At 46.8% G+C, this 24,641-nt stretch overlaps 1 protein-coding gene across 1 annotated transcript; it reads left to right on the top strand.

The window, feature by feature from the left end:
* Window positions 1-441: 441 nt before the first annotated feature.
* ARFRP1 (ARF related protein 1) lies at window positions 442-10,836 on the top strand (the record flags this gene model as incomplete). Its single annotated transcript, XM_082007328.1, has 7 exons — window positions 442-534; window positions 932-1,019; window positions 1,480-1,562; window positions 2,044-2,125; window positions 2,572-2,642; window positions 9,079-9,179; window positions 10,749-10,836. The coding sequence occupies 7 exons, from the start codon at window positions 442-444 to the stop codon at window positions 10,834-10,836; spliced, it is 606 nt and encodes a 201-aa protein (XP_081863454.1).
* Between the last annotated feature and the right edge of the window lie 13,805 nt (window positions 10,837-24,641).

Genomic DNA, 24,641 nt, shown 5'->3' with positions numbered 1-24,641 from the left:
CTGGCCTGTATATTCTTGCTCAAAATACCTATTCTGTGAATTTGCATGAAGTTGACGTTGTTCTCTGTGTGTCTTACATATACTGCAAAAGAGGATCAGGCTCTTCCTTAGCTCTCCTTTAAGCTCTGAAGCAGACAGGATAATTTTCAAATGAGGGTTGAGTTTGCAGTGGGTGCTGGGCACAATGTGCAGAAACAGAGGTTAAGCTCTTTGGAAGATAATCTCTCACTTGTATGCATTTGAAAATTTGATCTTGAACTATTTGCATGATCCCTCTTGGATCTGTGATTTGTCCTGGGATTACCTAAATATGAGAGTTACTGATAATAGAATAACATCATTTATGTATCTGTTGTTAAATAAAACTTACATTGTGGAATGAGAGACTTTTGGAAATGACCTGTTTGTTAAGGATTTCCTGATACTTGTTGTAGGCGCAGGATGTATACTCTGCTGTCCGGGCTCTATAAATACATGTTCCAGAGGGATGAGTACTGCATCTTGATCCTTGGTTTGGACAATGCTGGTAAAACCGTAAGTGCTGTTTATTAGCAATTGCATGGAGGGCACACACAATTCTAAACATCCTCCAAAGATAAAACTTCCAATAGACAGGTCAATCTTTCTTCAGCTGTATTGTGAGTTATTTTAGTGATGTCACACCAAAGAATCAACTTTTCCCTCTTAAATGCTAAATTTAAAGCTTAAATAATAAGCTTTCAGGGTTGTAGGCTTTGGTAATCCTGTAATCACCTGTGATCCCTTCTTTCCTTGCTAAAATAGGGAACAAGAAGAGTGGTTTGTTCCAAGGCTAGGTAGGGCAGCATCTGGTGGAGCCAGATCCTGCAGAAATGAAAAGGCAGGTTTGGGTTAGGATTACCCCAGTCAGTAAAATACTTGAGAGTAAGTTCTTTTTCTTGTTCTTTTTCAGACCTTCCTTGAGCAAACTAAAACTCGATTTAACAAGAACTACAAAGGGATGAGTTTGTCCAAAATCACAACCACTGTAGGCTTAAACAGTAAGTAAATCTGTTTGGAATTTTTTCAGCTTTCCTGCACAATTAGACAACAGCTGGTTCTTGTTTAATTTAAGAACTGACAAGGGCAAAATAGTTCCTGGAAATAGAGATCATATCTCCCAACTCCCCATGTCACTTTGTAGGAGAATAAACTGGGCTTTCCTAGCTTATAAGGAAATGTGTATCCCATTTCAGTGCTATGCTCAGAGGTTAAGCTAAATTTCACTGGAGCTCATTTGTTGGCCTGATTCTGATATTATTTGCACTGATATGACTCTATCTGATATTAGAGGTCACTCTTTGTGAAGGTATTGTTCTGTTGTTGAAAGTAGCAACTCTATGTGATTTGTTCCTCTTCAAGACTGCTCTACCCCAGATTTCTTAGGGCGGTGTGTAGGTCTTTGTGCTTTAAAGAACACCTTTAGCTTTCATTGGATTGTTTTTTCTTTTTTCCCTCTAGTTGGTACTATTGATGTTGGCAAAACTCGTCTAATGTTCTGGGATCTTGGCGGACAAGAGGAGTTGCAGTCTCTTTGGGACAAGGTTGGAGATGTATTTTTTTCTTTTATAAATGTTTTTCTCTCTTTTAGAATTGAAGCAGTATGATCATTTAGTAATCATGTAGGCTTATTGGTAACCCTAGTATTTACTATCAACGCTTTTCCAGAGATTCAACTACATCTGTGCAAGATTAGCAAAGACAATCCTTAATATTTGCATTATTGTTTACAGACAGCAATTACCAACCCATATCTGAGGGTTGTGCCACTAGACATAAGCTTTTTTGGGGGGACAGCTAAGCTTTTTCACCTGTTGTATTCAGTAGGCCTGCAAATGGAATAGGTAGTGAATTTTGTGTGCCACCATTCTTCTCTCCAGACATATGCTGTGGAAACAGCCGTCTTTAACTGGTTGATCTCTTCCATGTGTATCAAAATTTTACCAAATTAAAAAAAAAAAAATCAGGAAGAGGAACAAATGGTCCTGGCGGATAGATACACTCATATCTCTGTTATCCTTTCAGTATTATGCTGAATCTCATGGAGTGATCTATGTTATTGACTCCACTGATGAAGAGAGGCTCTCAGAATCTGAAAGAGCTTTTGGTGAGTACGTTGTGTTTTACTTGTACTGTGATTTCATGATGTATTGTGGCACAGTTCTCTCATTGCTGTCATGGCTGTTCCAGTGTCCTTGAGGTACGCTGTGTGGCTTGTTGATGACACATCTGTAGTGCTTTTGCACTTTTTTGTTGAAGTCTGTCATGTCTGTAGCACAGGACTCACTTTTGTTGCCTATAATGACCTTGAATCTCTTTTTGTACTTACGCTAATGATTTTGAAATTTTTATTCCTTATTCTCTATTTATCACCTCATTAATTCTCAGTAACGTGCTTGTTGATCAAAATAAAGTTTGGAGTTTGATCTGGAAAAAAATTCTGTGAAGAAAATAGGTCTGAAAAGTTGTATCGAGATAGTCTGTGTCAGGCATTTGTGCAACTTTATCTTCCAGAACTGGCTAAACCTCTGTTTTTGTTTCTGTGCTTTACAGAGAAGATGATTACCAGCGAAGCTCTGGAAGGGGTTCCCATTCTGGTATTAGCTAACAAGCAGGATGTAGAGGTAAGATTATTGCAGATATACTTCTTAAGTGAGCAAATAAGCCTTGGAAAGGTGATCTCTGCATTCATGTTAAAATTGTTTCACATTCCTGGACTGATCCTGTGGTGCTTTCCCACTGCTGGAAATAATTGCTTTGAATTTAGTTTTAATTCTTTCCTTTCTCCTCGAACCCTTTTCCAGTGGTGTAAGTGAGCTTTCTACAGGCATGTCCACCTCAGCTGTTTTGAACTTTTTATGTAAGCAGGACAGACTACGTAGCTATGGTGCGTCTCTCTTGTACTGTGACTTGGTATCTTGATGCTGTTTATTCCTGTTTATTCAGCAACAAATGTTCAGTGCACTTTGTTTTTACTGCTCTACTATTACCTGGGAGTGGCACAACAAATGTATGTGAAGCAATATCATCCTTTTCCCATATTCCAATAAGATCTATTCAATGAAACATTCTGTTTGTCCTAGAACATTCAATGAATGACAGCAGTGAATGGCAAGGAATGCTTTTTCTTGATAGTGTAATTTGAATTCTTTCTAGGATATCCAGAACTGCAAAACCCTTGTTTTGTATTTGACAAGTTAGCGGGCACTGCAGTGTGACTCTTTAGGTGGCGTCCTCATCTCCCTCTGCATGGAGAAACGGTGAAAAGAGTGCTTAAAGTGGTCATGGTATTTTCCATGTTTTCCTTCTTTCCACACATTGTCCCTGGAATTCCAGTACTACAGTTCGAGTGATTAATCTCTAGGTGGAGCCAGAGACTTTCAGTAGAATTTGGAATAGCAGCCCTGGCAGCTGTGATCAGTATCTGTTTCAAAGTATGCAAATACTTCCCAAGCTTCTTCCTCTGGACTGTACACCCATCTCAGTGAGTGTACTTGTGGAGAAATACTTGAGACTTACATAGAAATCACTTCGGCTTTAAAGGAGGATTTGGTTATACTGCACATGTACAACACAAAAGGGTTTTTTTTGATGGTCGTAAGATAATCTAGTCATAGAAATAAAAGAAATGTAGTTCCACTTAAAAGACAGCATGAGATTGAGACAGAACTCCTGATCTGTGGTCCTGACTTTGCTGTCATGTCTGGTATGTGAGGAAACTGACTGTCTGTTCTGTGTGGAAACCAGAATATTAATTCTCATATCTCCATGCAACACCACAGCTTTACAGAAGGGAGCAGTCTGCACTCTTGCCTTTAGCTGTTGAGAAATAAACTATATGCAGTGACCTGGAAAGCTATTCCAATTTTCCTTATGGCTGTATATGCATATTTTGTTATGGGCATATTGGAAACGCCAGTTCTTCTGGCACCCTAGTCAAACTAAAGAAAAATGATTGAACAAGTGGACTTCTTTATATGACTAGAAAGAGGTATTTGGAACAGGCTCTCGAGGTAAAAACTATGACTGACTCCTTGCCCCTTCTGGGGGGTCCAAGACCAGCCCACAGATTTAGTGCCTTTATACAGTCATAGAACTGTGACAAGAGATGAGCAAAACTAGCGACTGGAGGTATACCTGTTTTTAAGAAATACCTAAATTGTATGTTTAGAGATCTACTCCTAGAGCATGATCTTGGATATGCACACAGAGCAGAGAGACATCAATACTATTAACAAAACATTAAAGGGACTATAGCTTCTTTTTCAGTAATTATTCAGGTTCGCTTAAGCAAGGTTTAGAAAACTGGAAGGCCTGTTTCTCTTCCACCCGTCTACCAGAGTTGAAGACCTATGGAAAGAAAATGGAACATTACAGGATTATCAGTGCTAGAGATTCTTCTGCTGGATCCCCAATCATGTAATTGTAGTGGGGAATTCTCACCGGCATCCCTCTGTCATTACTGTGGATCATAAAGGAGGACAAGTGGTATCGTAACCTTACCAGTACTTGCAGATGAAAGACATTTAAAGATGATTACATCTTTAAAGGCCAACAGAAAACTTGTGGTGAAATATATCAGTAGCAGTACGTCTGACAGATTTTTTTTTTTTTTTAAAGTTTACATTCCTCATAATAAGCTAACAAAAGTTCTGACTCAATGCCTGAAAAGCCTGAAATTGCATAAAGTATAAGAACTTTTTGGCCCTGATGCTGAATTCTTTGTAGAAAAGAATCTGCTGTTAATAGACACCACTACCCTAGGGCAAATTGCATCCACGCAGCACTGCCAAGCATGAGTGGTGTTTGGCTGTATCAGGAGACGAAATACAGTCATAGACTGCGAGATACCAATTCTAATATTGTGACAATGCAATACAATTTTTTTTTTTTTTTTTTTTTTTTTGGTACCAGGAGACGCTCTGTGTTTAGCAGGGGCTTCAAAACTGGGTCACTTTGTAATTAATTAAAAGACTTGTGTGTTGTGGGAGGGAGTTTGGTTTGGTTTGGTTTTTAAAAGAACTACTGCTTTGCATGGGAATTAAGTGTCTAATATATAATAATTCATGTGGACTCCCTTTCAAGTCAGAATGCCACTTTTGAAAATATTAGGCAGTTTTGGTTACCTACTCTTTACTGCAGAAAAAGCTGCAAAATAAGAATTTCTATTTGCCATTTTGATGTTTAAAGGTTTATAAAAGCTATATATTTCTGAACTGTACAATGAGCTGTTAAAACTTGAGGATAGAATGGCTCATTTTGGAACACTACTAAAAATACTAGAAAAAAATGAGCTTAAAAAATAGCATATGAAAACAATCGGGTGTTGTATGATGTCTTTGGGAGGAAGTTTTGCCTTCCTAATCTTAAGATAAATTTTGGAAATTTAATTTGAAATCTCCAGAATGTTGGAAAGCCACCTCGTGTCATTGGAAAATGAGAGGAGTCATGGTGAGTAGCAACATGTATTTGAAGACTCATAGTGTTATCTCTTTTCCACACAGTTGTTAAAAAATAGGCCTTCTGCATGATGGCCGTTCTAGTTTCCACAGCTTCCCTGTAAAATTAGTTTTAATTTAAATAAGCTTGATTTAATTTTAAAAAGCTTAACTTTTAATTTAAAATAAGCTTATTAAAAAAAGATAGCACAGAACATAAGTCAGGTTGGTTAGAGTTTTTATTAAATAGCTTTATTTAGACTATCCACCCTTATGTTGTTTCTGGTTTAGTTCCATTCTGCTTATCGATTACTCTTGAGATGGCTGAAAAGCCTATACTTCAGGTTTTATCCTGATGTGAGGCCATGCAACAGCATTGTCTTTCCTGCAGTGGATTTGGCAAACAAATAAAGGCTCTACAAACCAACTTTTTTTGCCTAAAACAGCCGCCACTCATGCTTTTCTGCAGGTGACTCCAGAAATGGAGCCTTGCTGCTTCATATATTTCTGAGTCTTAATTTGGGTAATGCTGTTCGGAACTCTTCGCAAAAGGGATTTGGTTGTGCAGGCAGGTCAGTCCTGGCTAGACTGTGCCTTGAAGAGGTTTCATGAAAAGATGGTTTGGAGTGCATTCTTTTGGGGAAGTTGAGACAGAAATAGCATTTGTCAAGTTGCGTGAATTTCCTCTGAAATGTATGGTAGATAACATCAGTCCAGAAAGGTCATCTGTGATTTTTATTATTGTAATTGGTATGCTGTTTATGTGATCACAAATCCAGCTTCCCTAGTTCACTCTTGGTTTATGTGGTTTCAGCTGAGAAACAAAACACATCTGTAAACAAATATTTTGTAATGTAGATAGGGAGGTGGAAAAGAGGGGAACTTAGAAGCCACAGCTGACATTTTCTCCCCAGCGTGAGAAGCTCAAATGCTCCTAGTTGAAGTGATGGGTAATCTGCCTCCTCCTCTGCTGTAAGACAAGAGTCCAGTTCACGGCTTCCCCTTGAACACTAAAACAAGGCTCCTCTGAATTGATAGTTCGGCGGTGCTGTCCCCTCTGCTGCGTTACTGTACTTCATCCCAAGGGCAAAAAGACATTCCTCAGAACAGGCGTAGTGTTGTGATGCAGTGACATCCTACTGTAACATCATAAATGGCGCAAAGTCTCCTCAGAAGCAAAACTCTTTCTGATGGAGATTACAGTGGAGAGCAATGCCTGGACAGCTTTGTGGAAGTTAGGGCAGGCCGTGATTATTAGCGGGGACTGAGAAAGGGACGTGATTAGAATGGGTTAAGCTGGCGAAAAAATGGCTCCAGCAGTTGTTAAGCTGCACTGGGAAAAGTGGACTTCTCAGAGGCCTCGAAGATGGACAAGGGGAAGGAGATGGGTTCTCTGGGCCACTGGGTATGTGCAGGTCTGCTGGTGGGTTCTGGCAAGTTGGTTGCCTGATTGCTTAGCACGGGCTTGTGCAAGTAGAAATAAAGGGCAGCATGACTATGCTCTTGCACTGTTATTTCCTACCTTGAACACTTTATCTCGGATTAATTTTAAAAAGATTTTAAAATATCATTCAGAAAAGGGGAAATTGTTATACTATGGTATTAAACTGTGATAAGCTTGAAGTATATTTCAAGCAATGTTTGCTCAGTTTCAGCTGCCTTGGGATTTAACCTTCCTGCTGCCAAGCCTCATTTACTGAAACAAAGTAATGACATGAAAAATAGCTCAAATTACTGACATGCAGCTCTTCCCACTTGTTGGGTGATCAACTTGTCTAGAGCTTTGGCTTAAATCAAGAGGCCGTTGGACCTGCCTTTCTTATTTGGCAGTGAATGTAAACTGCAGTAGCATCTTTTACAAACTTCTAGAGAATGATTGATCGGTAGTAATTTCTTGCCTGTCTTCCAGACCTACTGGTATGAATTCCAACTCCCAAATCCAGTCTGACTCCCTCTAAAGTTAGTATTGGATTTTTTTTAAAGTTTATTTAACTATTTATCCTGTGGATGACAGCTCATCGTTATGAATTGCAGGCATGTCCTTTGGCAGAAATCCTGAAGTAAGTTGATAGGGCTTAGTTGCAATGAAGTAAGTAACATTTCTGGATACAGTTTCCAGCTCACTGGTTGAAACTGCAAGTTTGAAATGCAGCTTAGGTCATAAGAACGTACAGTCATCGAAAGTTGCACAACTAATGAATTCTAGGCCCTTCACAGTGGAAAATCACAAGTCTGGATTCAAGGTCAGTGGGTGAATTGGGTGTCATTAAACTCCTCTCAAGCCATTTCTTAAGAACCCTTCTTATTTATAAGCACTGTAACCTGCTTGTTTGTCACGTGGTCATCCCCAGAGTAATTTCCTGTATTTAATCTCTCTAGAACCAGTATTTTGTAAAATGGATAGCTAGTGTCATTAATTTCCATCTTTCTGCTAAGTTAAGGCCCAGACTTGTAGAAGGCTGAATTCCTGTTTGCTGGTCGTCTGTTTCTTCAAAGTATACATCCACTTGGACTAATCCTGAAGACTCACAAGGGACTGATTTAGCATTCGAGTAAACACTTGCCCAAAACATGGATTTGACCCTCACTGAAGGTCCAAAATGCCTTTGCAGAGAGAGGAAGAAAGCTGGGCTTGTGGCCAGCTGAAGTGCTTAAATGGCTTGTCCAAGGCTTCCGAGGAAAAAGGGCGGTGCACCAAGATGAGAAAAGGATGCAAAGGCTGGTGATTTTTTTCTTGTACCTGCTTCCTGTGTTTGGGGAGGAGGATGAAAGTCTAGACTTCAGTGGGGCAGGTTTGCTTTTGTTGTGTTTGTCACTCTTAAGAATAAAGCTTTTGTGGTAACATTGTGATTTGTGTCAGGAAAGTAATCCACTGGTTTATCAGGTGGATTACGCGTCTGTGTATCTTAAAACCACTTCCCAGCAATCTCCTAGCAACCTTACAGAAGTGCAAGCCCTGATGGTGATCAAGAACAAAGTGACAACAGGCATCAGAAAATGTGCTGCATTTGGTGCTGTCAGCGTTTTCTCCTGCATGCAAAATGCAAACAAACACGTCCAGGGCAGCCATGCCTTTCATGTCAAGGAACGTGTCTGGAATTTAGGAAGAACCACGTCCAAGCCATTTTCTGAGAGTGCGCATGTAGGGAGATTTGATTGAGGACATTGGCAAAGTCAGCTGCAGGAACTGATTTGTCTGGGATTCTGGCAGGTACACAGTTTCAAAAGGCTTTGTAAATAGATGCGTTCTTGTGTTCTGGTAGACAGAACCTGTGCATGACGATCGGGACAGGTTGGAAGGAGCATCCTGAAGGTGTGCAGGTTGTGCTTGTTTTCATCACTATTTGCTTAGATGTGTACATCTTGAGGACCAGGAAGGTGTGACAGTGTGTGCATACTGTCTGAAAACAGCATTCTCTTTGGTGAAAAAAGAACACGTTCTTTTTTTTTTTTTTAATGTAAAGAAGTGAATTTACCATGTTAGTGGCTGAGGGGGGTTAACCTAACAGTGTTGTGCCACCCTGACTGAAGCAGAGCTGTGAATTTGGTAGGATTCATTTTGGAAGAAGGTCACCATCTCTCGTAGCATAGAAAGCAAGCTCTTCTTTGGTTTCCCCTGCAGACTTGTCTGTCGATACCCGACATCAAGACAGCATTTAGTGACTGCATTAACAAAATTGGGAAGAGAGACTGCCTGACACAAGCCTGTTCTGCTCTTACTGGGTAAGTATGAGAATGGATGGTGTTTTGGTTAACTGAACAGCTGCAGGGTGTCACACAAGCGGAGCAGTACTAGAGGATTTAATAACCCCTGGAAGGGGGCTGCGCTTCCTTCCCAGCAGTGACAAATACTTGTTTGTAAACCTTGGACTTGCACCAGGTCAGTAACTTCATCTTGTAAATCCCGCCTATGAAACATGGTGAAAATGCACTACTGACTGAGACCAACGGGACTTGGAGGCATATGGAGCTGTTGATTCTTGTCCTTTATCACTCCTTCTCCATGTCCACAATAATCTTTGCAGTCAGAAGCTTGCTTCCGACTTACAAAAGAAAAGCTCCTGGCTTTTATGTAAGAAGTCAGTTGAAAATAGAGCTGCTTATGAGACTGTCAGAGAAATGAGTGGTGTTCCATTGCTGGTGGAGTAATTATGCTCTTGCTTTTATAGTTTTTGGCATGCAGATGAGCTTTGCTATGTAGATAATATAGCAGGCTCCATCTTACACTGGGGATGCCTGTGGTTTAAGCTACAAGGACTAGAAGAGACCAGAATTCGGGAGACACTGATTCTTCTTCAGGCGTACACAGCCGCACGTCACTCAGCTGCATGCCATGACCTTGACCAACCCACTAGATTCTTGATATCTTAGCACGAGTATTGCACATTGAGTCCTGCAGTACTTTGGTTACGCTTTCAGTTCTTTGGGTGAAAAGTGCTATTTGGCATAAGTCAAAAGTACTGTTCCAGATGGCTAGAAATACCTGTCTGAATTACTGCCTGTACTGAATCCAGAGCTTTGAGATTTCTTCTTTTTTTTAATCTGCAAGAAAGTTGTATTACACCAACTACTGCAAAGGATAAGAAAAGCTTCTTAAACCATGAGAAAAATCTCTGTTGTCTGCATTGCTAAGAATCAAATGCCATTAAGCAGATGAATGACCCCAAGAACAGTGGTTAAGCACTGACTGGAAGAGAAGTATTAGATAATAATCTTATGAAATGCGACCTTTTCAATTGTTGTGGGTTTTGTACAAACACTTCTAGTTTTGATCTGTGTGGAATTTCCTTTCAAAATTTCAGTTGGAGTTTGCACTGAAAAATAAATAAGTTGTGGAAGTCCTGGCTGGGAAGCTGTGCAGACCAGTGAGTTGGTCACTTGCTCGGTAGCCCCAGCACAGGTGATTACAGAAGGTTGGAGCCAGGATTAGATGATCTGATACAATGAGCCTGAGGCGTGTAGCAAAATAACCTCAAACCAGCTGACTGTCAAGTGGTTTAATGCTTGTTCATTCCAAGGTTTCCACAGAGTTGATGACTAACTAAATTGGATGTAGACTTGTACAGACACCAGAAAAATAAAGGATGGGAGTTTACTTACCGAATTAAAAGAAATCAGATCTCCATTGTTTGCATGTATGAGGGACTAACAGTAATGCCAATAAATAACTGCAGGGAAGAACCCTTCACTTGCCTTTTTAAGGGCTCGGTTAGGGACTACATGAACCATGTTTTTGTTCTTGGTTGTTGTTTAGGTTTTTTTAAATCTTGTCTACTAATCTTATTTCCTTAGCAAAGGAGTGAACGAGGGAATCGAATGGATGGTGAAGTGCGTGGTGAGGAATATTCACCGGCCCCCGAGAAAGAAGGACATCACGTAAAAAATTCCAAGTCAGCCAAGGAATGGACAGTCTTTTTCCGCACAGTTTTGTGTTCCCTTTAAAGAAGGTGGTCCACTGGATTCCTCTTACACCTGATTCTTTCCTAAGTTTGGAAACAAACATTCTCTTTCTGTCTCTAAAAAAAGTTGAGCAAAGGATTCCAACTGGGTGGGGGGTGGGAATCTCTTACATTAAGTATTAAGCCATTGGCCTGAGACATAGGCAAGTGGCAATCTACACTTTGTTGCAGATGCAAAGGACTTGATTTTCTACTGTATTACTTTGTGATTCTTGGTTTGTTAGTCTAACAGGCTAGAGGCCAGTGACATGAAGGAGCTCCTGAAGGAACTGTGTCGGTGAATGTGAAAGGGGAGGGAGAGCCTGGAGAATGGCTGTCCCTGCTGCGAAGATACCTTGCTGCTCCAGCCCCATGGTTACTATAGGTGGTGTTACTGGCCCTGTTATGCTGCCGTTTGTGTAATGGGGAGAGGCAGCATTGATTATAACTCAATTTTCAGTCGGCACGTTGATTTGTAACTTTTACCTGTGATAAATACAGATGTGGAAGCCAACAACTGCCCAATGGTACACTGTTTAAAATGGGTATTCTTAACAGAACATGAACGCCAGAAGCACTGCCTGGCTTTGGCTGCCAGTCTCTCTATTGTGCATTCTCTTTAATCGTAAGAATAATTGGTATCTTCTGTAACTGGAATGAATTGAGGCCCTCTCTGTGATCTTTCTAGGCTGAAAGCTGAACCTCTAAGCAGGGAGAAATCAGTATGCAATAAAGCTTCCTACTTCTTTGAACTTCTCTTGCTGAAAGAGCTGATGTTCGGAAATAATAGTACTTAGCCCTGTGGCTTTTTGAAATGCAAGAATTAACAGAAGGGCAGCTCACAAAGTCAAATAGTGCTCACTTCTAATGTAGCCTACCCAGCTAGTAATTCTGCTGATGTATCACTAACATTTCTCTGAATATCTCTTTTTACATGTGTTTTACAGTGGTTTGGTAGTGGATGTTGCATGTTTCGGTTACTCCTAGCACTGGTGACCCTGCTGTGCTGTTTGCTCACATAACTAAGGGGACATTATTCAACCTCTATTTGAACAAGTTAGTAGTATTTGTTTAAAGATACGTTACTTGGCATCTGTCAAAGAACTTCCTGCTAGATTTTCTGCATGCAATTCATTGCAGATTTTTTTTACATGAGAGAACATAATTCATTCCTTGACGTTTGGGTCAAGGACTATGTCATTAAGCACATGAAGTCAATGGAAATAATTGCATACTGGAAAGCAGACTCTTGCTTCTCAGTAGTGCTAGGATAGGGGAAAGCTAGGCAAACTGTGAGATAAGGTAACAAAAGATTTCATTAGGCTCCTTTAGATCTAGTGACCCATCTCTGATTTCTTATGCACTCTGTGACTGTAGAGGATCCATTGAAGATCACTCACCTGCTGTAAGAAGTGGCACTTTCTGTAGGTGCTGCATGTGATGTAGGGCTGAGAGTTTCAAATGTACGAAAGTATTGGGTACCCAGTGGCCATTGATTATAAAGGAAATCTCTCTCACTTAGCCACCTCTGAAAGCCTGAGTATTTTCAAGGTATCTCGGTGGTCCTGGCTCTTGTTTCGGTTGGCAGGGTTGGTTCTAATTAAACTGAAGATGTAAAACAGTGACTGGTGGACAAAAGTGCCTTGCTGAGAGACAAAACACTTTAGCCAGGTAACTTGAAATGTCTGTTTAATGGGGCACCAGGGGTTTTCCAAGCTTTCTACATACTCTCCTCAGATCTCTTTCTCTCCCTATTGCCTAGGAGACCAGGGAGGGAAAAACATTTTTGAGCTCGAGGCCATAGCTCTTCTCACAAGTTTCTAGACACAAAGACTGCTTTGTGGCACATATCATAGAATCATTTAGGTTGGAAAAGACCTTTAAGATCATCAAGTCCAACTGTTAACCTAGCACTGCCAAATCCACCACTAACCCATGTCCCTAAGCACTACATCTACATGTCTTTTAAATCCCTCCAGGGCTGGTGACTCAGCCACTTCCCTGGACAGAGTGTTTCAATGCTTGACAATCCTTCAATGAAGAATTGTTTCTCAGTATCCAGTCTAAACCTCCCCTGACACAACTTGAAGCTGTTTCCTCTCATTCTATTGCTTGTTACTTGGGAGAAGAGACTGACACCCACCTCACCACAACCTCCTTTCAGGGAGTTGTAGAGAGCGATATGGTCTCCCCTCAACCTCCTTTTCTCCAACCCCAGTTGCCTCAGCCGCTCCCGGTAAGACTTGGGCTCCAGACCCCTCACCAGCTCTGTTGCCCTTCTCTGGACACGCTCCAGCAACTCAATGTCTTTCTTGTAGTGAGGGGCCCAAAACTGAACACAGGATCTGAGGTGCAGCCTCACCAGTGCTGAGTACAGGGGCGCGTTCACTTCCCTGCTCCTGCTGGCCACACCATTGCTGATACAGGCCAGGATGCTGTTGGCCTTCTTGGCCACCTGGGCACACTGCTGGCTCATGTTCAGCCGGCTGTCAACCAGTACCCCCAGGTCCTTTTCCGCCGGGCAGCTCTCCAGCCACTCCTCCCCAAGCCTTTAGCGTTGCATGGGGTTGTTGTGACCCAAGTGCAGGACCCGGCACTTGGCCTTGTTAAACCTCATACAGTTGACCTCAGCCCATCAATCCAGCCTGTCCAGATCCCTCTGCAGACCCCTCCTACCCTCCAGCAGATCAACACTCCCACCCAACTTGGTGTCATCTGCAAACTGACTGAGGGAGCACTCAGTCTCCTTGTCCAGATCATTGATAAAGATACTAAACAGACCTGGCCCTGATCTGGAGCCCTGGGGAACACCACTTGTGACCGGATCAGCAGGAGGTCTTAAGTTAAAGCAAACATTTTGACTTCAGAATTCCAAGTTCTCAGGAGCGGGAGAATCTTTCACCCAGAAAGATGCATCGGCTGCGATACGTAAGTATGGGCATGCTCTCATGGCCACAAAAAATTGGGGAGGATTTCTCTGAAACTGGCAGTGAAAAGTTTGCTGTCATTCAGGGTTCGCTTCTAGAGCAGCAACAGCAGTGACTTGGTGGGGCACACAGGTGCAGCTGCTTGGCTCCCAAAGTCTGTTTTGGGAAGGAGCTTTGCAGTCAGGTTTTTCAACCGTTGCAGATAAAGTGCACCTACCTGATACTGTTGAAAGATTTCCCGAGTGCTGGGGAAGCCCAGCAGGTAAGCAGTCAAGCCGATAGTTGAGTTGTTTTGGTGTGTCTTCCGTGCCCCAACATGACTGCAATGAAGGAATTCAGCTTGATCAGCTGGTGGGTGCAAGATCCAGATCTCGCTGTGCAAGCACAACCTGGACTGGGATCTCGCTGCTCCTGTACCGTGCGCAGTTACTTGACATGACGCACGAAGACAATGGCGTGCTGCTAAGGCAGCTGGGCCTTTTGGTTGCATCCGCTCTGTACGGTCAGAAGTGGCTACACGAGGACCCTGATGGCTTCCTCCTTCAGCTGGTTTTATGGCAGCTTCAGTCTCTATAAGCAGGTCTGTTCTGCTAATGGTGCCTCAGAACAGACCAACGGAATAGGACCAAAGCGACATGGAAAAGCATTCTGAAAAGGGATGGTAGTCAGTGCATAAGGTCTACTAAAAAAAAAGTCCCAGAGGGCTAGTCTAAGATGATATGCTGGTAGCTGATAACTATTTTGTATTTTGATCAGTAATTTAATCAATAATTTATCATAGTTCAGACTTGTGCTTTATTTAAATCGTTACAGGAAGCACAGACTTTTATTTAAAATACTTTTGCATTGCAAGTGACCCCCCTGCAGGACCTCCAACCAAAGTGGGGACATATCTGAGTAGTTCAAATGTAATCAGTTTTTCAGATTTTTGGTACATGGACTGCTTTGCCTATGCCTGTTTACAGGAATTTATTTCTCTGAAGAGGTGCTGTCTGCCTTTCCAAGGTGAAACAGATTCATCATCTGTACTTAGTAATCACTTTTTCCTTTAGCATGCTTTACACTGACGTAAAGCTAAGTAATAATGATGGTAGTTATTCTACTTGCCTTATTTGAACATTGGCAGAAGATTAACTTTCTCTCACCAGTTCGGCATTTCCCTGCTATGCAAATACAGTGGGAGGCAAGAGCATTCCTTAAAAAAAAAAAAACCCAAAACCACTTCTAATGCTTTTGAGTACTCAATTTCATCTTCATTTGACACTATGGAAAGGCACAGAATAACTGAATTGCAGCACTTTTTGCTGGTACCACCTAATCCCGTCCCATCCTAGCGCAAGGCAGCAGTGATGTGTTAGCCTTGCTGCAGTGCCCTGGTGGTCTGCTTCGCAGTGGTGCCGATGTCAGACCTTCTCCCGCTCGCCATGACACCCCATCCCACAAAACCAGGGGAAATACCAGGACGGATCAGGCACAGCTGCGTGCTAAGTCCGACGTCTTCTTTAAGGCTCTGGCCAGTGCCATCTGCTTCAGAGCAAGGTGAAGAAGCAAGCAGAAGGCACGGATAGGGTATGCACCCCAGCCAGCCTTCCTACTCTCCGCTAAACCTGTAACAGAGGAGTGGACTTAACAGCCTTCCCAGTGCTCGAGGGGTATTTTATTCCTAATCGAGCCATTTTCAGTCTCTTCGTCCTTACGATCCTACATCTGTACTGCTGACCCATTCTGTAACATCAGTTGTACGCCGGCAGGTCCAGCACACCGGTTCATTTAAGGTAAGGACCTGCCTCTTTACACGTTGCAGATAGATTGCAATCGTCTCCCGCGAAAGGGCACTTTACTGCAAGTCTGGAAGTTTGCTTCTCCTCAGTGACGATGTTTTTGCCGGGCATGAGACTGTTGGGTTAGTCATGATTTCCAGAAGTGTGTGCTCATGAATAACTGTGCAGTACCATTGTGGATTTGGAAAAGGGAAGGTTACGACAGTCCTCAGCTAAAAATCTGGATCAAAGTGCTTGAAGGTTTCTGAACTGATTTAGGCATTTCAATTATTTTTTGAAACAGTATCCTGGGGCTTCTCTGCTGGCACGTGGTATTAGTTCAAGGAGAGAACTTGTAGAGGGATCTGCTAAGAAAGGCAAAGAGCGGTACTGTCACTTGTCTTAACCATTATCCCTTTAAAGTAAAAAAAAATATCTGATTAATGTAGATGGTAGCTGACTGGCAGCCGCCGACACCGGTGTCCACACATAAAGGACAGTGGGTTCTGTCTCTGCTGGCAGCTCTGCCCGGGCTCCTCAGCTTTCTCCAAAAGCGGCACTGCAGAACTGAGTTTGCCGTCAGTCTTGGGACCATTCTCAGAGACTGAAAGAAATGACTCCTAACTGTTTGTTTGTCTACAGGTTTCCCAAGAGCGATTTGGACAATCAAGAAAAACAGGCTGAATTGACCCTGCCACAGGGACAGGTTATAGGCTGGATGGCCTCTCAAAAATCCCTTTTGGCACAGTTTTCTATTAAAACTTGGCTCGAATATACCTCCAGGGAAATAAGAGGCAGTGGAGAGCTGGGCAGAGCCTTTGCCCTCTGCCAAGCTCTCACCAGGACAAAGGACTCTAGAGAAACTAGAGCAGGTGCTTTTTCACGCTGGAATTTTATACAAGTTGGAAATCCCACATGAGACATTCCTGGTGTATAACACACATTATTTTGTTTGCTGGGCCTCGGGCATTTCCTGTAGCATTGCCCCTCGGTTTTGTTTCTTGTGCTTCTGAAATCCCTTAAAGAGTTGTTTTTCTGTTCCTCGGGTAAAACCAGCTTCCATGACAACTACTGGGGGCTTTCCATCAGTTTCTCTGCGCACACTTAGGCTTTTTTTGTATCCAAAACCGCTTCACAAGGATGTAGTCCCAGCTATCGGTAGTGCCTGCTCTCATACAACTTCATCTGCGCTACTTAAATCCGATCGCAAGCCTTCGCCCCCGACACTCATTACCTCGGAAGGGAGTGCTGATTAAATTTTCTGATGAGTGAAAGAAACAAATTGGTATTAAAAGCAGTCAGAACCTTGTGTAGGAAAATGGCTGAGGGCTGGCGCAGAAAACGGGGATAGCACAGTATGCAACGTCACTGGGGAAAAAATGACCTGAATTTCTTCCATAGACTAGCTGCTCCTCAAGGGGAAACCAGAAGAAGAGGAACATTTGCAGTGAAGTACTCAGTTGTGGAATTCTGCCTGACATTTATTTTTAAACACATAAAATCACTTTAAGGAGGCAGGAATCTCCTCATTCCTTCTCAGTTGCACCGGCTTTCCGTAAAGCTGAAGGCTGCTGGTTCCAAACGAGTTTCCAAATTTCTATTTTGTTAGCAGCATCCTCTGTTGAATACCACGTCCCCCACATCCTTTTTGAGGATGTCTTTACAGCAGTCTCGCCTTTCCCACAATCGTGTTCTCGCATGCTGTCAAAAGCAGTTGTGAAGACGAGGCAGTAGATATATTTGCTTAGGAACCCACAGGATGAAGCATCCTTTCCTTGAAACAAAATCCTTGCTGGATGAGTATGTACTAATTTTTACTAACGCTACTAACTCGCTCGTGAGTAATAACTTCTTTTTGTGCGTGTCCATCGACGGTCCTGTCTTTCCACCATCCACAAATGCACGCACTTACTTAGCACTTTCTTCCATCTAGTCGTCTCCTAAGAGCTGCTCCCTGCCGCTGTGGCCGCGAGGGGAGCGAGCACACGCCGCGGAGGTCTCCAGTGCTTAAACCTGCCTGCTTGAACCCGTGTCCCTCACAGACCGAATCACCTGGGGCGAGAGGCGCGAGCGAGCAGCTACACGCAGCGCCTGCAGCTCCGCCAGGGAACGGCCCCGCCGCCGGGGAGGCCGCTGCCGGCGTACGATGAGCACAGCGTTATTTAGTAAAAGCTTCGTCATCTGAAGCGTACGTCCTTCGGGTGAATGGGTGCCACGCTAAATGTTCGGAGGAACCGATCCAAACCTCTGATCCGGTGCAGCCTTAAGACGTTGGTATTCAGTATATACCCTAAGCACTGCTCTGAGGATAAACTAAATTCACTGTAAAATTAAGTGTATCCTTAAATGCTTCCCTGAAACAGAAACCTACAGAGTTGTTTCTGTTGCGTTCCAGTTCAATTCATAGCGAGAAGCTTCCCTGCTAGTTCTCAGAAGTCAAATAACCTGATACCATCTCATCTGTAGATTTCCTCTAGCGTTTTTTATTTGAGTCACGCTCCCACAAAAGAGAGGGGCTTCTGTAAGACAGTCAGAAAGAGGAATAAGGAATGTGTTGTTCCCAGAAACCAGTATCACAAACATCAGCTCCTTTACCTCCTACCCCTTCAAACAGCAACAGTCGACGGAATCCACAGGCAATCCCGGTATTTCACGCTGGGACTTTGCTGGGGTCGTGGCCAAAGCCCACTGCTCGCTCGGATGCGCTTTTCTCTTGGGGGAACAAGGTGGCCTGTGAGACACCGAGGGTTATCCTGCCCTGTGGATAGGTTTGGCTCCTCTGACCCCAACAAGGCTTATTTTTACATGAGATATTTGCAGTTACGCCTGATACCCACCTATCCTGAACGCCGCGCTTTTAATGGAAGATCTTTGCCCTGGCGATGGAAGCAGCGGGAGCAAAGGCGGCTGGCCGCCTGCGGGAGGGGGAAGGACAGCTACTCAATCGAAAGCAACCGCTCCCACGCAGCCCCCTCCTCTGCAAGGGTTAAGCTCTCCCAGGTCCGCACCCACACCCTCAGCGCGGTGGAAAAGTTGACAGCTCGTCTCCGTGCCCCCGGGAAGAGGCAGGATCGCGGGGCAGCCCACGGCACGGGCTGCGAAAGACCCGGTGAATGCCCCACGAGTAGGAGGGTTGTATCGACGGGCGGGGGGAGCAATAGGTGCTGGATCACAGGCCGGGTTCTTCATCCCGGTCATGACGCGCGAAACTGAGAGAAAGAACTTGGGTTTGCTCTTGCCAGAGCTGATTCGTTCTTTCAGGTTCAGAGTCATGAAGTGGGGAATGTACATTCCTATTCTTGTCTTCCAGGTTTCCCAACTGAAGAGTCCTTATCTTAACTTCTGGTAAGACTGAGAGAAGTCTAATAAATCGCCTGCCCAGCGCCAGTATCGCAGAAGGGAGTACAGGGCAGAAACAGAAACCAGCGTCCGGGAATCTGTGTGACCTGACTGAGGCTGAACAAGCACATTGGAGCGTGTTCCTGAAGCCGATCTGAACTCTCCAAACCGTTATCTAGTCCCTTACGCTTCGCAGCCGAAAATGCCCTTAAGTCAGCATGCCTGAGACATGGCAGCAGCCCCCCGACCACCCAACGCTGGGCTCACGCCCTCGCCGCGAGAGCTGGGAAGTCGCCTTTCCCCGCACTTCCACAGAAAAACGGTCAAGTCTCCCGGCTCCGCTGCCCTGCGTTACACCCAAGTCTCGGCACCGCGGGAGCTCCGCTACGTTCAGAGCAGCTGGGAGAGCCCCAAACCGAGCGCGGGACGCTGCCGGCACCCGGGGTGGTGGCTGCCCGGTGATAAGGGACGCGACACGCAACAGCCGGGGCCTTGGTTCTCCCCCCGTACGCCTGGCAATATGAGGTCTCCGCTTTCCAATGCTGCTTAATCACCGAGGCACAGCAGGCCGTTCTAGCCCGCTCCCCCGACGTTGTGTAACCTGGAAAATGCCATGGTTTTCAAAGGATAAGCAAACAGTTGTTTTGGGAAGACTCCTATTTTATGTTGACCCAGATAATAATACATAAAGTCCTTGCGGTTCTAAACAGTGAGGGTGTTGTGTAAGGATGTTATAGCCGTAGTCATTCCAAGCTTCCTGACCACGTTTCCCAGAAAACTGATGTAAGCGAAAGGGCATCAGAAGGTTTAATATATCCTATTTTTATTCAGGCTAAGGGGAGGCAGTGCCCAGACCTGAGCATTTATAGGCTAAGTGCCTTGGGAGCAAAAGCAGGGGAGCCAAACAATGGCTAAACAAATAGAAGAAATGTGCTTCAGATGTGGCCCCGTTTGCTGGGTGAATTCCTGTCAGGGACCTTTTAAGTCTCTCGGGGCAAAAGGAAGTTTTTCTGTAAAGGACAACTGTCCCCCCAACACTTGCTTGGAAGCAAATGCTGGAAATAAGTGAAAACTACACTGTTGTGCTCTGTAACTGGCACAAGAAATGGGATCCAAGGTTTTGTTAGTAAATAAAATGTCATGCTAGTATTTCTTTAGCTCCCTTTTTAACTATTGACTCTATTATTAACTATTTAACTCTTGCTACAGCACCATCTGAATAAGTTTGCTGGGTGCTAAATACTCCCAAAATAGCTGAATCTACTTAGGGAGGCTACGGGCGAAAGGTACCGTCACCTGCTCTCGCCGTACGCGGCGACAGGCAGCGATAGTTCGCTTTTTTGGGGAGCATGCTTACTGCAAAGTCCTCTGAAGACCTTCGAAACATGGAACCTAGACAGCTCATCACATTTTACAAGGGGGAAAGGAGGGGCTTTGGGGACCAACGCAGGCAGCTGGGCAGCGAGGGAAGGGGCACGCTGCGTCCCCAGGCCAGGCGCGGCTCTGAAGCAGGGACGGTTGTAGGGTCATCAGGCTGCCCAAGTGTTTGAGCTTCTTTACTGGGTACAATATCGGCAAACCAAACTGTTTCCCTTTCAGTAATGTCTTTCATTAAGGTTTTTACATTTTCATTGAAAGGATTTATGGGTCAGATGCTGGTTTTGGTCGACACAAAGCAAGAATTCTCATTTCATTAAGAGAAATCGGAGGAGGAGGGGTCAGGAGGCAGAGTTTCGCCCAGCTCTGGCCGGTGGTTAGCAGTCGCGCTCAGCCCAAGAGCACTCGCTCCATCTCCTCACCCGGCGTGCCGAACCGCCGCCAGCCCGCCGCGGGGCTGCCCGGTGCTGCCCGCACGGCTGCCCCGCGCCCGAGCGGCCCCGGCTGGGGACGGGCCGCATCGGCTGCGCCTCCTCCCGCTCTCTCAGACATCCCCCTCGCAGGAGGCTCCTTGAACGCAGAAGGGGAGGAAAGTATAAGCTGAGGAGGAGAAGAAAGGAGGGGAATGAGGTGAGGAAAGCACCTCCCCGGTCCCACATGTGTGGCCGAGGCTGGTGGCACCGGAGCCCAGCCGTGGGGCATCGGGCGCTGTGAGACGAGACCCGCCGCGGGCAGAGCGCCGGAGCAGCCAGCACGCCGGAGCGGGTCAGTGCACCTCAGTAACCGTTTTCTGTAAAAACAGGGGTGCAAGCTTCTGCTTCTCCTGCTTGTTTTGAGACTTCGCCCCTTGAAAGCCCTGGGAGGCTCGGAAACACACGTATGCGCAGACGTCCTGCCGCAGAGGAGGCCTGGAAAGTAACAGCAGGGTGAGCGAAAGCCGGCGCTGCACCCCGGCTGGTCTGGGTCCGGCAGCCTCACCGCGCTGCACCACCAGCTGGGGGTTGTGGCGACGGCCCCCGTTTCCCTGCCCGGGTCCGGGGTCCTCTCTCGGGTCGCGTTCGCTGGCGCGCGTTGGCGTGCCCTGCGCGCTTCAGCTATCTCCGCTCCTGCTCTTAGGCACGATTGACTTCCTCAGTCTCGGCTCCGCTTCCCCGGCACGGCCGGCGCTCTCCACCTGCAGCGCTGGCACCGGAGCAGCTCGGTCCCACCCTTGGGTCACTGCAGAAGTAACGCGTGCGGCAGCGAGGGACGAGTGTCAGCAGGGCCTGCAACGCGGGGGATTACGATCAGAAGAAAGAACCTACAATTAGAAGAAAAAAAGATGCATGCTGCCAAAGAAGATAAAACCAGCGCCTCTTTGGAATAGCGGTGAGCGAATTCAGACACATTTGGTGTGCGTTCGTGCTCCCCGAGTCCTCTCCCACAGCGGCTGGAGGGCTCAGCCTGCTGGCAAAATGAAAAGGTGGGAAAATCTGCCGGCAGAAGGATGAATTTACCTGTCTTGTGACTAGTTTGTACCCCCGGGGCCAAGGGTGGCTGGAGTCTGTTTCGACAAGCAGGATTACGAGTCCGCGCTGGTCGCGTTCCCTCCGCACCCCTCTGCACACCTCGAAAAATCCCCCCTCGGTTTCCTCTAGCGATCCTGGCTCGCCGCGCTTGCGATGCCGGGGCATGAGCCAGCTACGTGTGACCTCACTAGAAAAACTCCCATTGACTCCTCAAACTAACATTAATCATTTACCTAACCCCGTTTCAAACCCTCCGGTGCTGGGCCAGCACACGCGGCACCCTCGCCGCCTTGAAGCGTAACGTGTCCGAACCGCTCTCGCGCCGGACGAGTCGGCTCCCGCCGACGGCGGTTTCGGGGGTTCGAGGAGCTGCCGTCGCCCTGAGTCATGGCCACGCCTGGCTCCAGCGAGAGGCGTCGGAGTCGGCCCCGGCGCGGACCCGACACGCCGCCCCGCTGCAGCGGTCTAAACAAACTCATGGGTTTGTGGTTTTTTTCCTCATTTTAAGCAGTTAGCAGCATAGGGCGCTAGGGAAGCCCGGCTCGGAGAACAGCGTGGGCTTGGGCTTTTTCTGTAGTGCTCGTTGCCTTATCTTCTCGTTATCTTATCTTCTGTGTGCTAAAGATCTGAGTTATCCCCGGGAGGGAGCTACATCCACGTCTAAGTGTTACCACGTACCCGTCCCCAGCCACGGCTTGGGAGGAAAAGAGTCATTTAAACTATCAGTAAGGAGCTCTCACCACCGACTGTTCCTCTTCTCTCTCCAGGCTTTGGAAACTTCAGTGAAAACCGAAAGGGGTTTTTATCCTCTTGAGTTATTTCATCTTTTCAACTAATTAAACTTGTGATTAACCCGAGGGTGGCCTGTGACTGGCTGCCGTGGGTGCGAGGCGGTCGGAGCGCAGCGGGGGAGGCCGCTGGGGTCAGCGCCGCGCAGCGCCCACGCAGGCTTTTCCAGCAAAGCCCATTTCCTGGAAACCGAGCAGCACTCACGTGCTGGGGTGTTTGGATGTCGTTGTAAAGGTCAATATTTACCAGAAAGAGCCCCTGCTGTCACATTGTCTGCAAGCCCGCCACAGGAGAAACTTGGCTGTGTGGAAATTCCAACCGACTCGGCATGAGGGGACGCGGGTGGGGAGGAGGCTGCGGAGCGCGGCAGCACGGAGACCTGGGGAGAGGTCCAGCGCTGCCGGTAAACCGCCTGCAAACGGCACCGGTGCCCGAGACGTCGCCCGCCCGGGAAGCGCCCGAGGGGACGCTCCAGCCTGCCCGCGCTGGGCTGTAGCGCGCCGGCAGCCGAACGCGCAGCGAGCCGCTGCCAGGTCAACCCCCCGGCCGGGCAAGGTAGCGGCGGCCGGGCGCTCGCAGGACGCCCCGGAGAGCAAGTCGCGCTGGCAGCGCCGAGCTGGGGGGTGCCGGACGGCGCAGGGCATGGCCCGCCTTCCCCAGACCCGCGGCGCTGAGGGGACAGAGCACTCACAACATCAGATAAAACGCTCAAACCCCCAAAACCCCCAAACTCCCCTCCTCTGTGCTGGCATTCAGCGGGAAAGATGTTTCCCGGGCTCTTCTCCAGGCCGGGGCAAGCCCAGCTGGAGGGTGCGCGCTGGGAGAGCGGGGATCGCTGCCTGGTCTGTGCTTATCAGCCGCTGGGCTCTGGCATCACTCGGCGTGTGGGTGTGGGGAGCTGAGCACAGGGCTGAGCCGGGCTGACGTCTGCCAGCACCTGGTCGGACCCGGACTCGCACGGAGCCCGGAGCCCCCAGCCACGTCGCAGCCACGAGAAGCCGCCGGCGAGCAGCCACAGCTCGGCCGGGAGCCTGTGGACCACAGCTGGCTGCTTGGGGCTCGCTGCGCAGCCGGTGGAGACCTCCAGCCCGCACCCCTGGTTTTGCCTTGCTGGTTGGAAGGGCAACGAGCTCCGAGGACAACCCCAGGTGTCCTGAGAGCCCGAGCGCAGCCACAGTGCCCCATGGGCACCTCCATCTCAGGACTGAGGTCTTCTATCACAAAAACTGGGCAGAAAAGGCACCTCTTTCTCTGGAAAAATCACCTAACTCACCCAGCATCCAAGATCACGATTACCAGCTTCTTGTCATATTCTCATTTTCCCTCCCTCTCTCCCCAGCTCTCACGGTAAATACCTATCTGAAGGCGTCAGGGCGGTGTGGATAAAGAACGGGAGGCAGTTCCTACACTAACAACGCTCCATTCCTCTTCTCCTTTAGATGAAGGACACCGAATCCTTAGTGCTGAGTCAGGACTAACCGCAATGCAGCAGGATGGGAATCCCTCGAGGAGCCGCGGCGACGCCGGCGGCTCCAGCTGCTCCAGCCTTTGGCCCGGCAGCGCTGGTGTCCTGCCTTGCACTCTGCCCCGGAGCAAAGCCCCGCGCCGCAGCAGGACTTGGTTTCTCTCGGTGCTCAGATGGAAACCCTCCTCGTCTCCCGCCCTCGCTGCTCTCAGGCCGTGCCACCGGCGCTTGGCTGCTGCCGAGGGATTTGGAATAAGTCACTTCTGGGGACTGAACTGGGGATAAAGCGGCTCAGTAGGGAAGAGGTTAGAGACGGTGATAACTGAGCATTGGAAAGGGGACTCTTGGCCCTCGTGCAACCTCCTTTGCAGGGTTTCAAGGCCAGGCTTGGCCAGGGTCGGTCCTGGCTCAGCGCAGAGGTGCGAGCAAGCGCTCCCCTCTGCTGCTTTTCAGCCGTTTTTGCTTCTCTCTGTCCCTGGCTGAACTGACCCAGGGCAGTGCAAGGGTCACTGAACCGCTTCGTCCCCAGAGCCTAAAACCAGGGTGAGCCGGCTGCAGGGACCCTGGGACCCCCAGTTACAA

The sequence above is a fragment of the Phaethon aethereus genome, assembly GCF_964289735.1.
Source record: "Phaethon aethereus genome assembly, chromosome: 16".
Taxonomy (NCBI): domain Eukaryota; kingdom Metazoa; phylum Chordata; class Aves; order Phaethontiformes; family Phaethontidae; genus Phaethon; species Phaethon aethereus.
The sequence above is the reverse complement of the archived record's forward strand: the minus strand, read 5'-3'. Positions and strand labels throughout refer to the sequence as shown.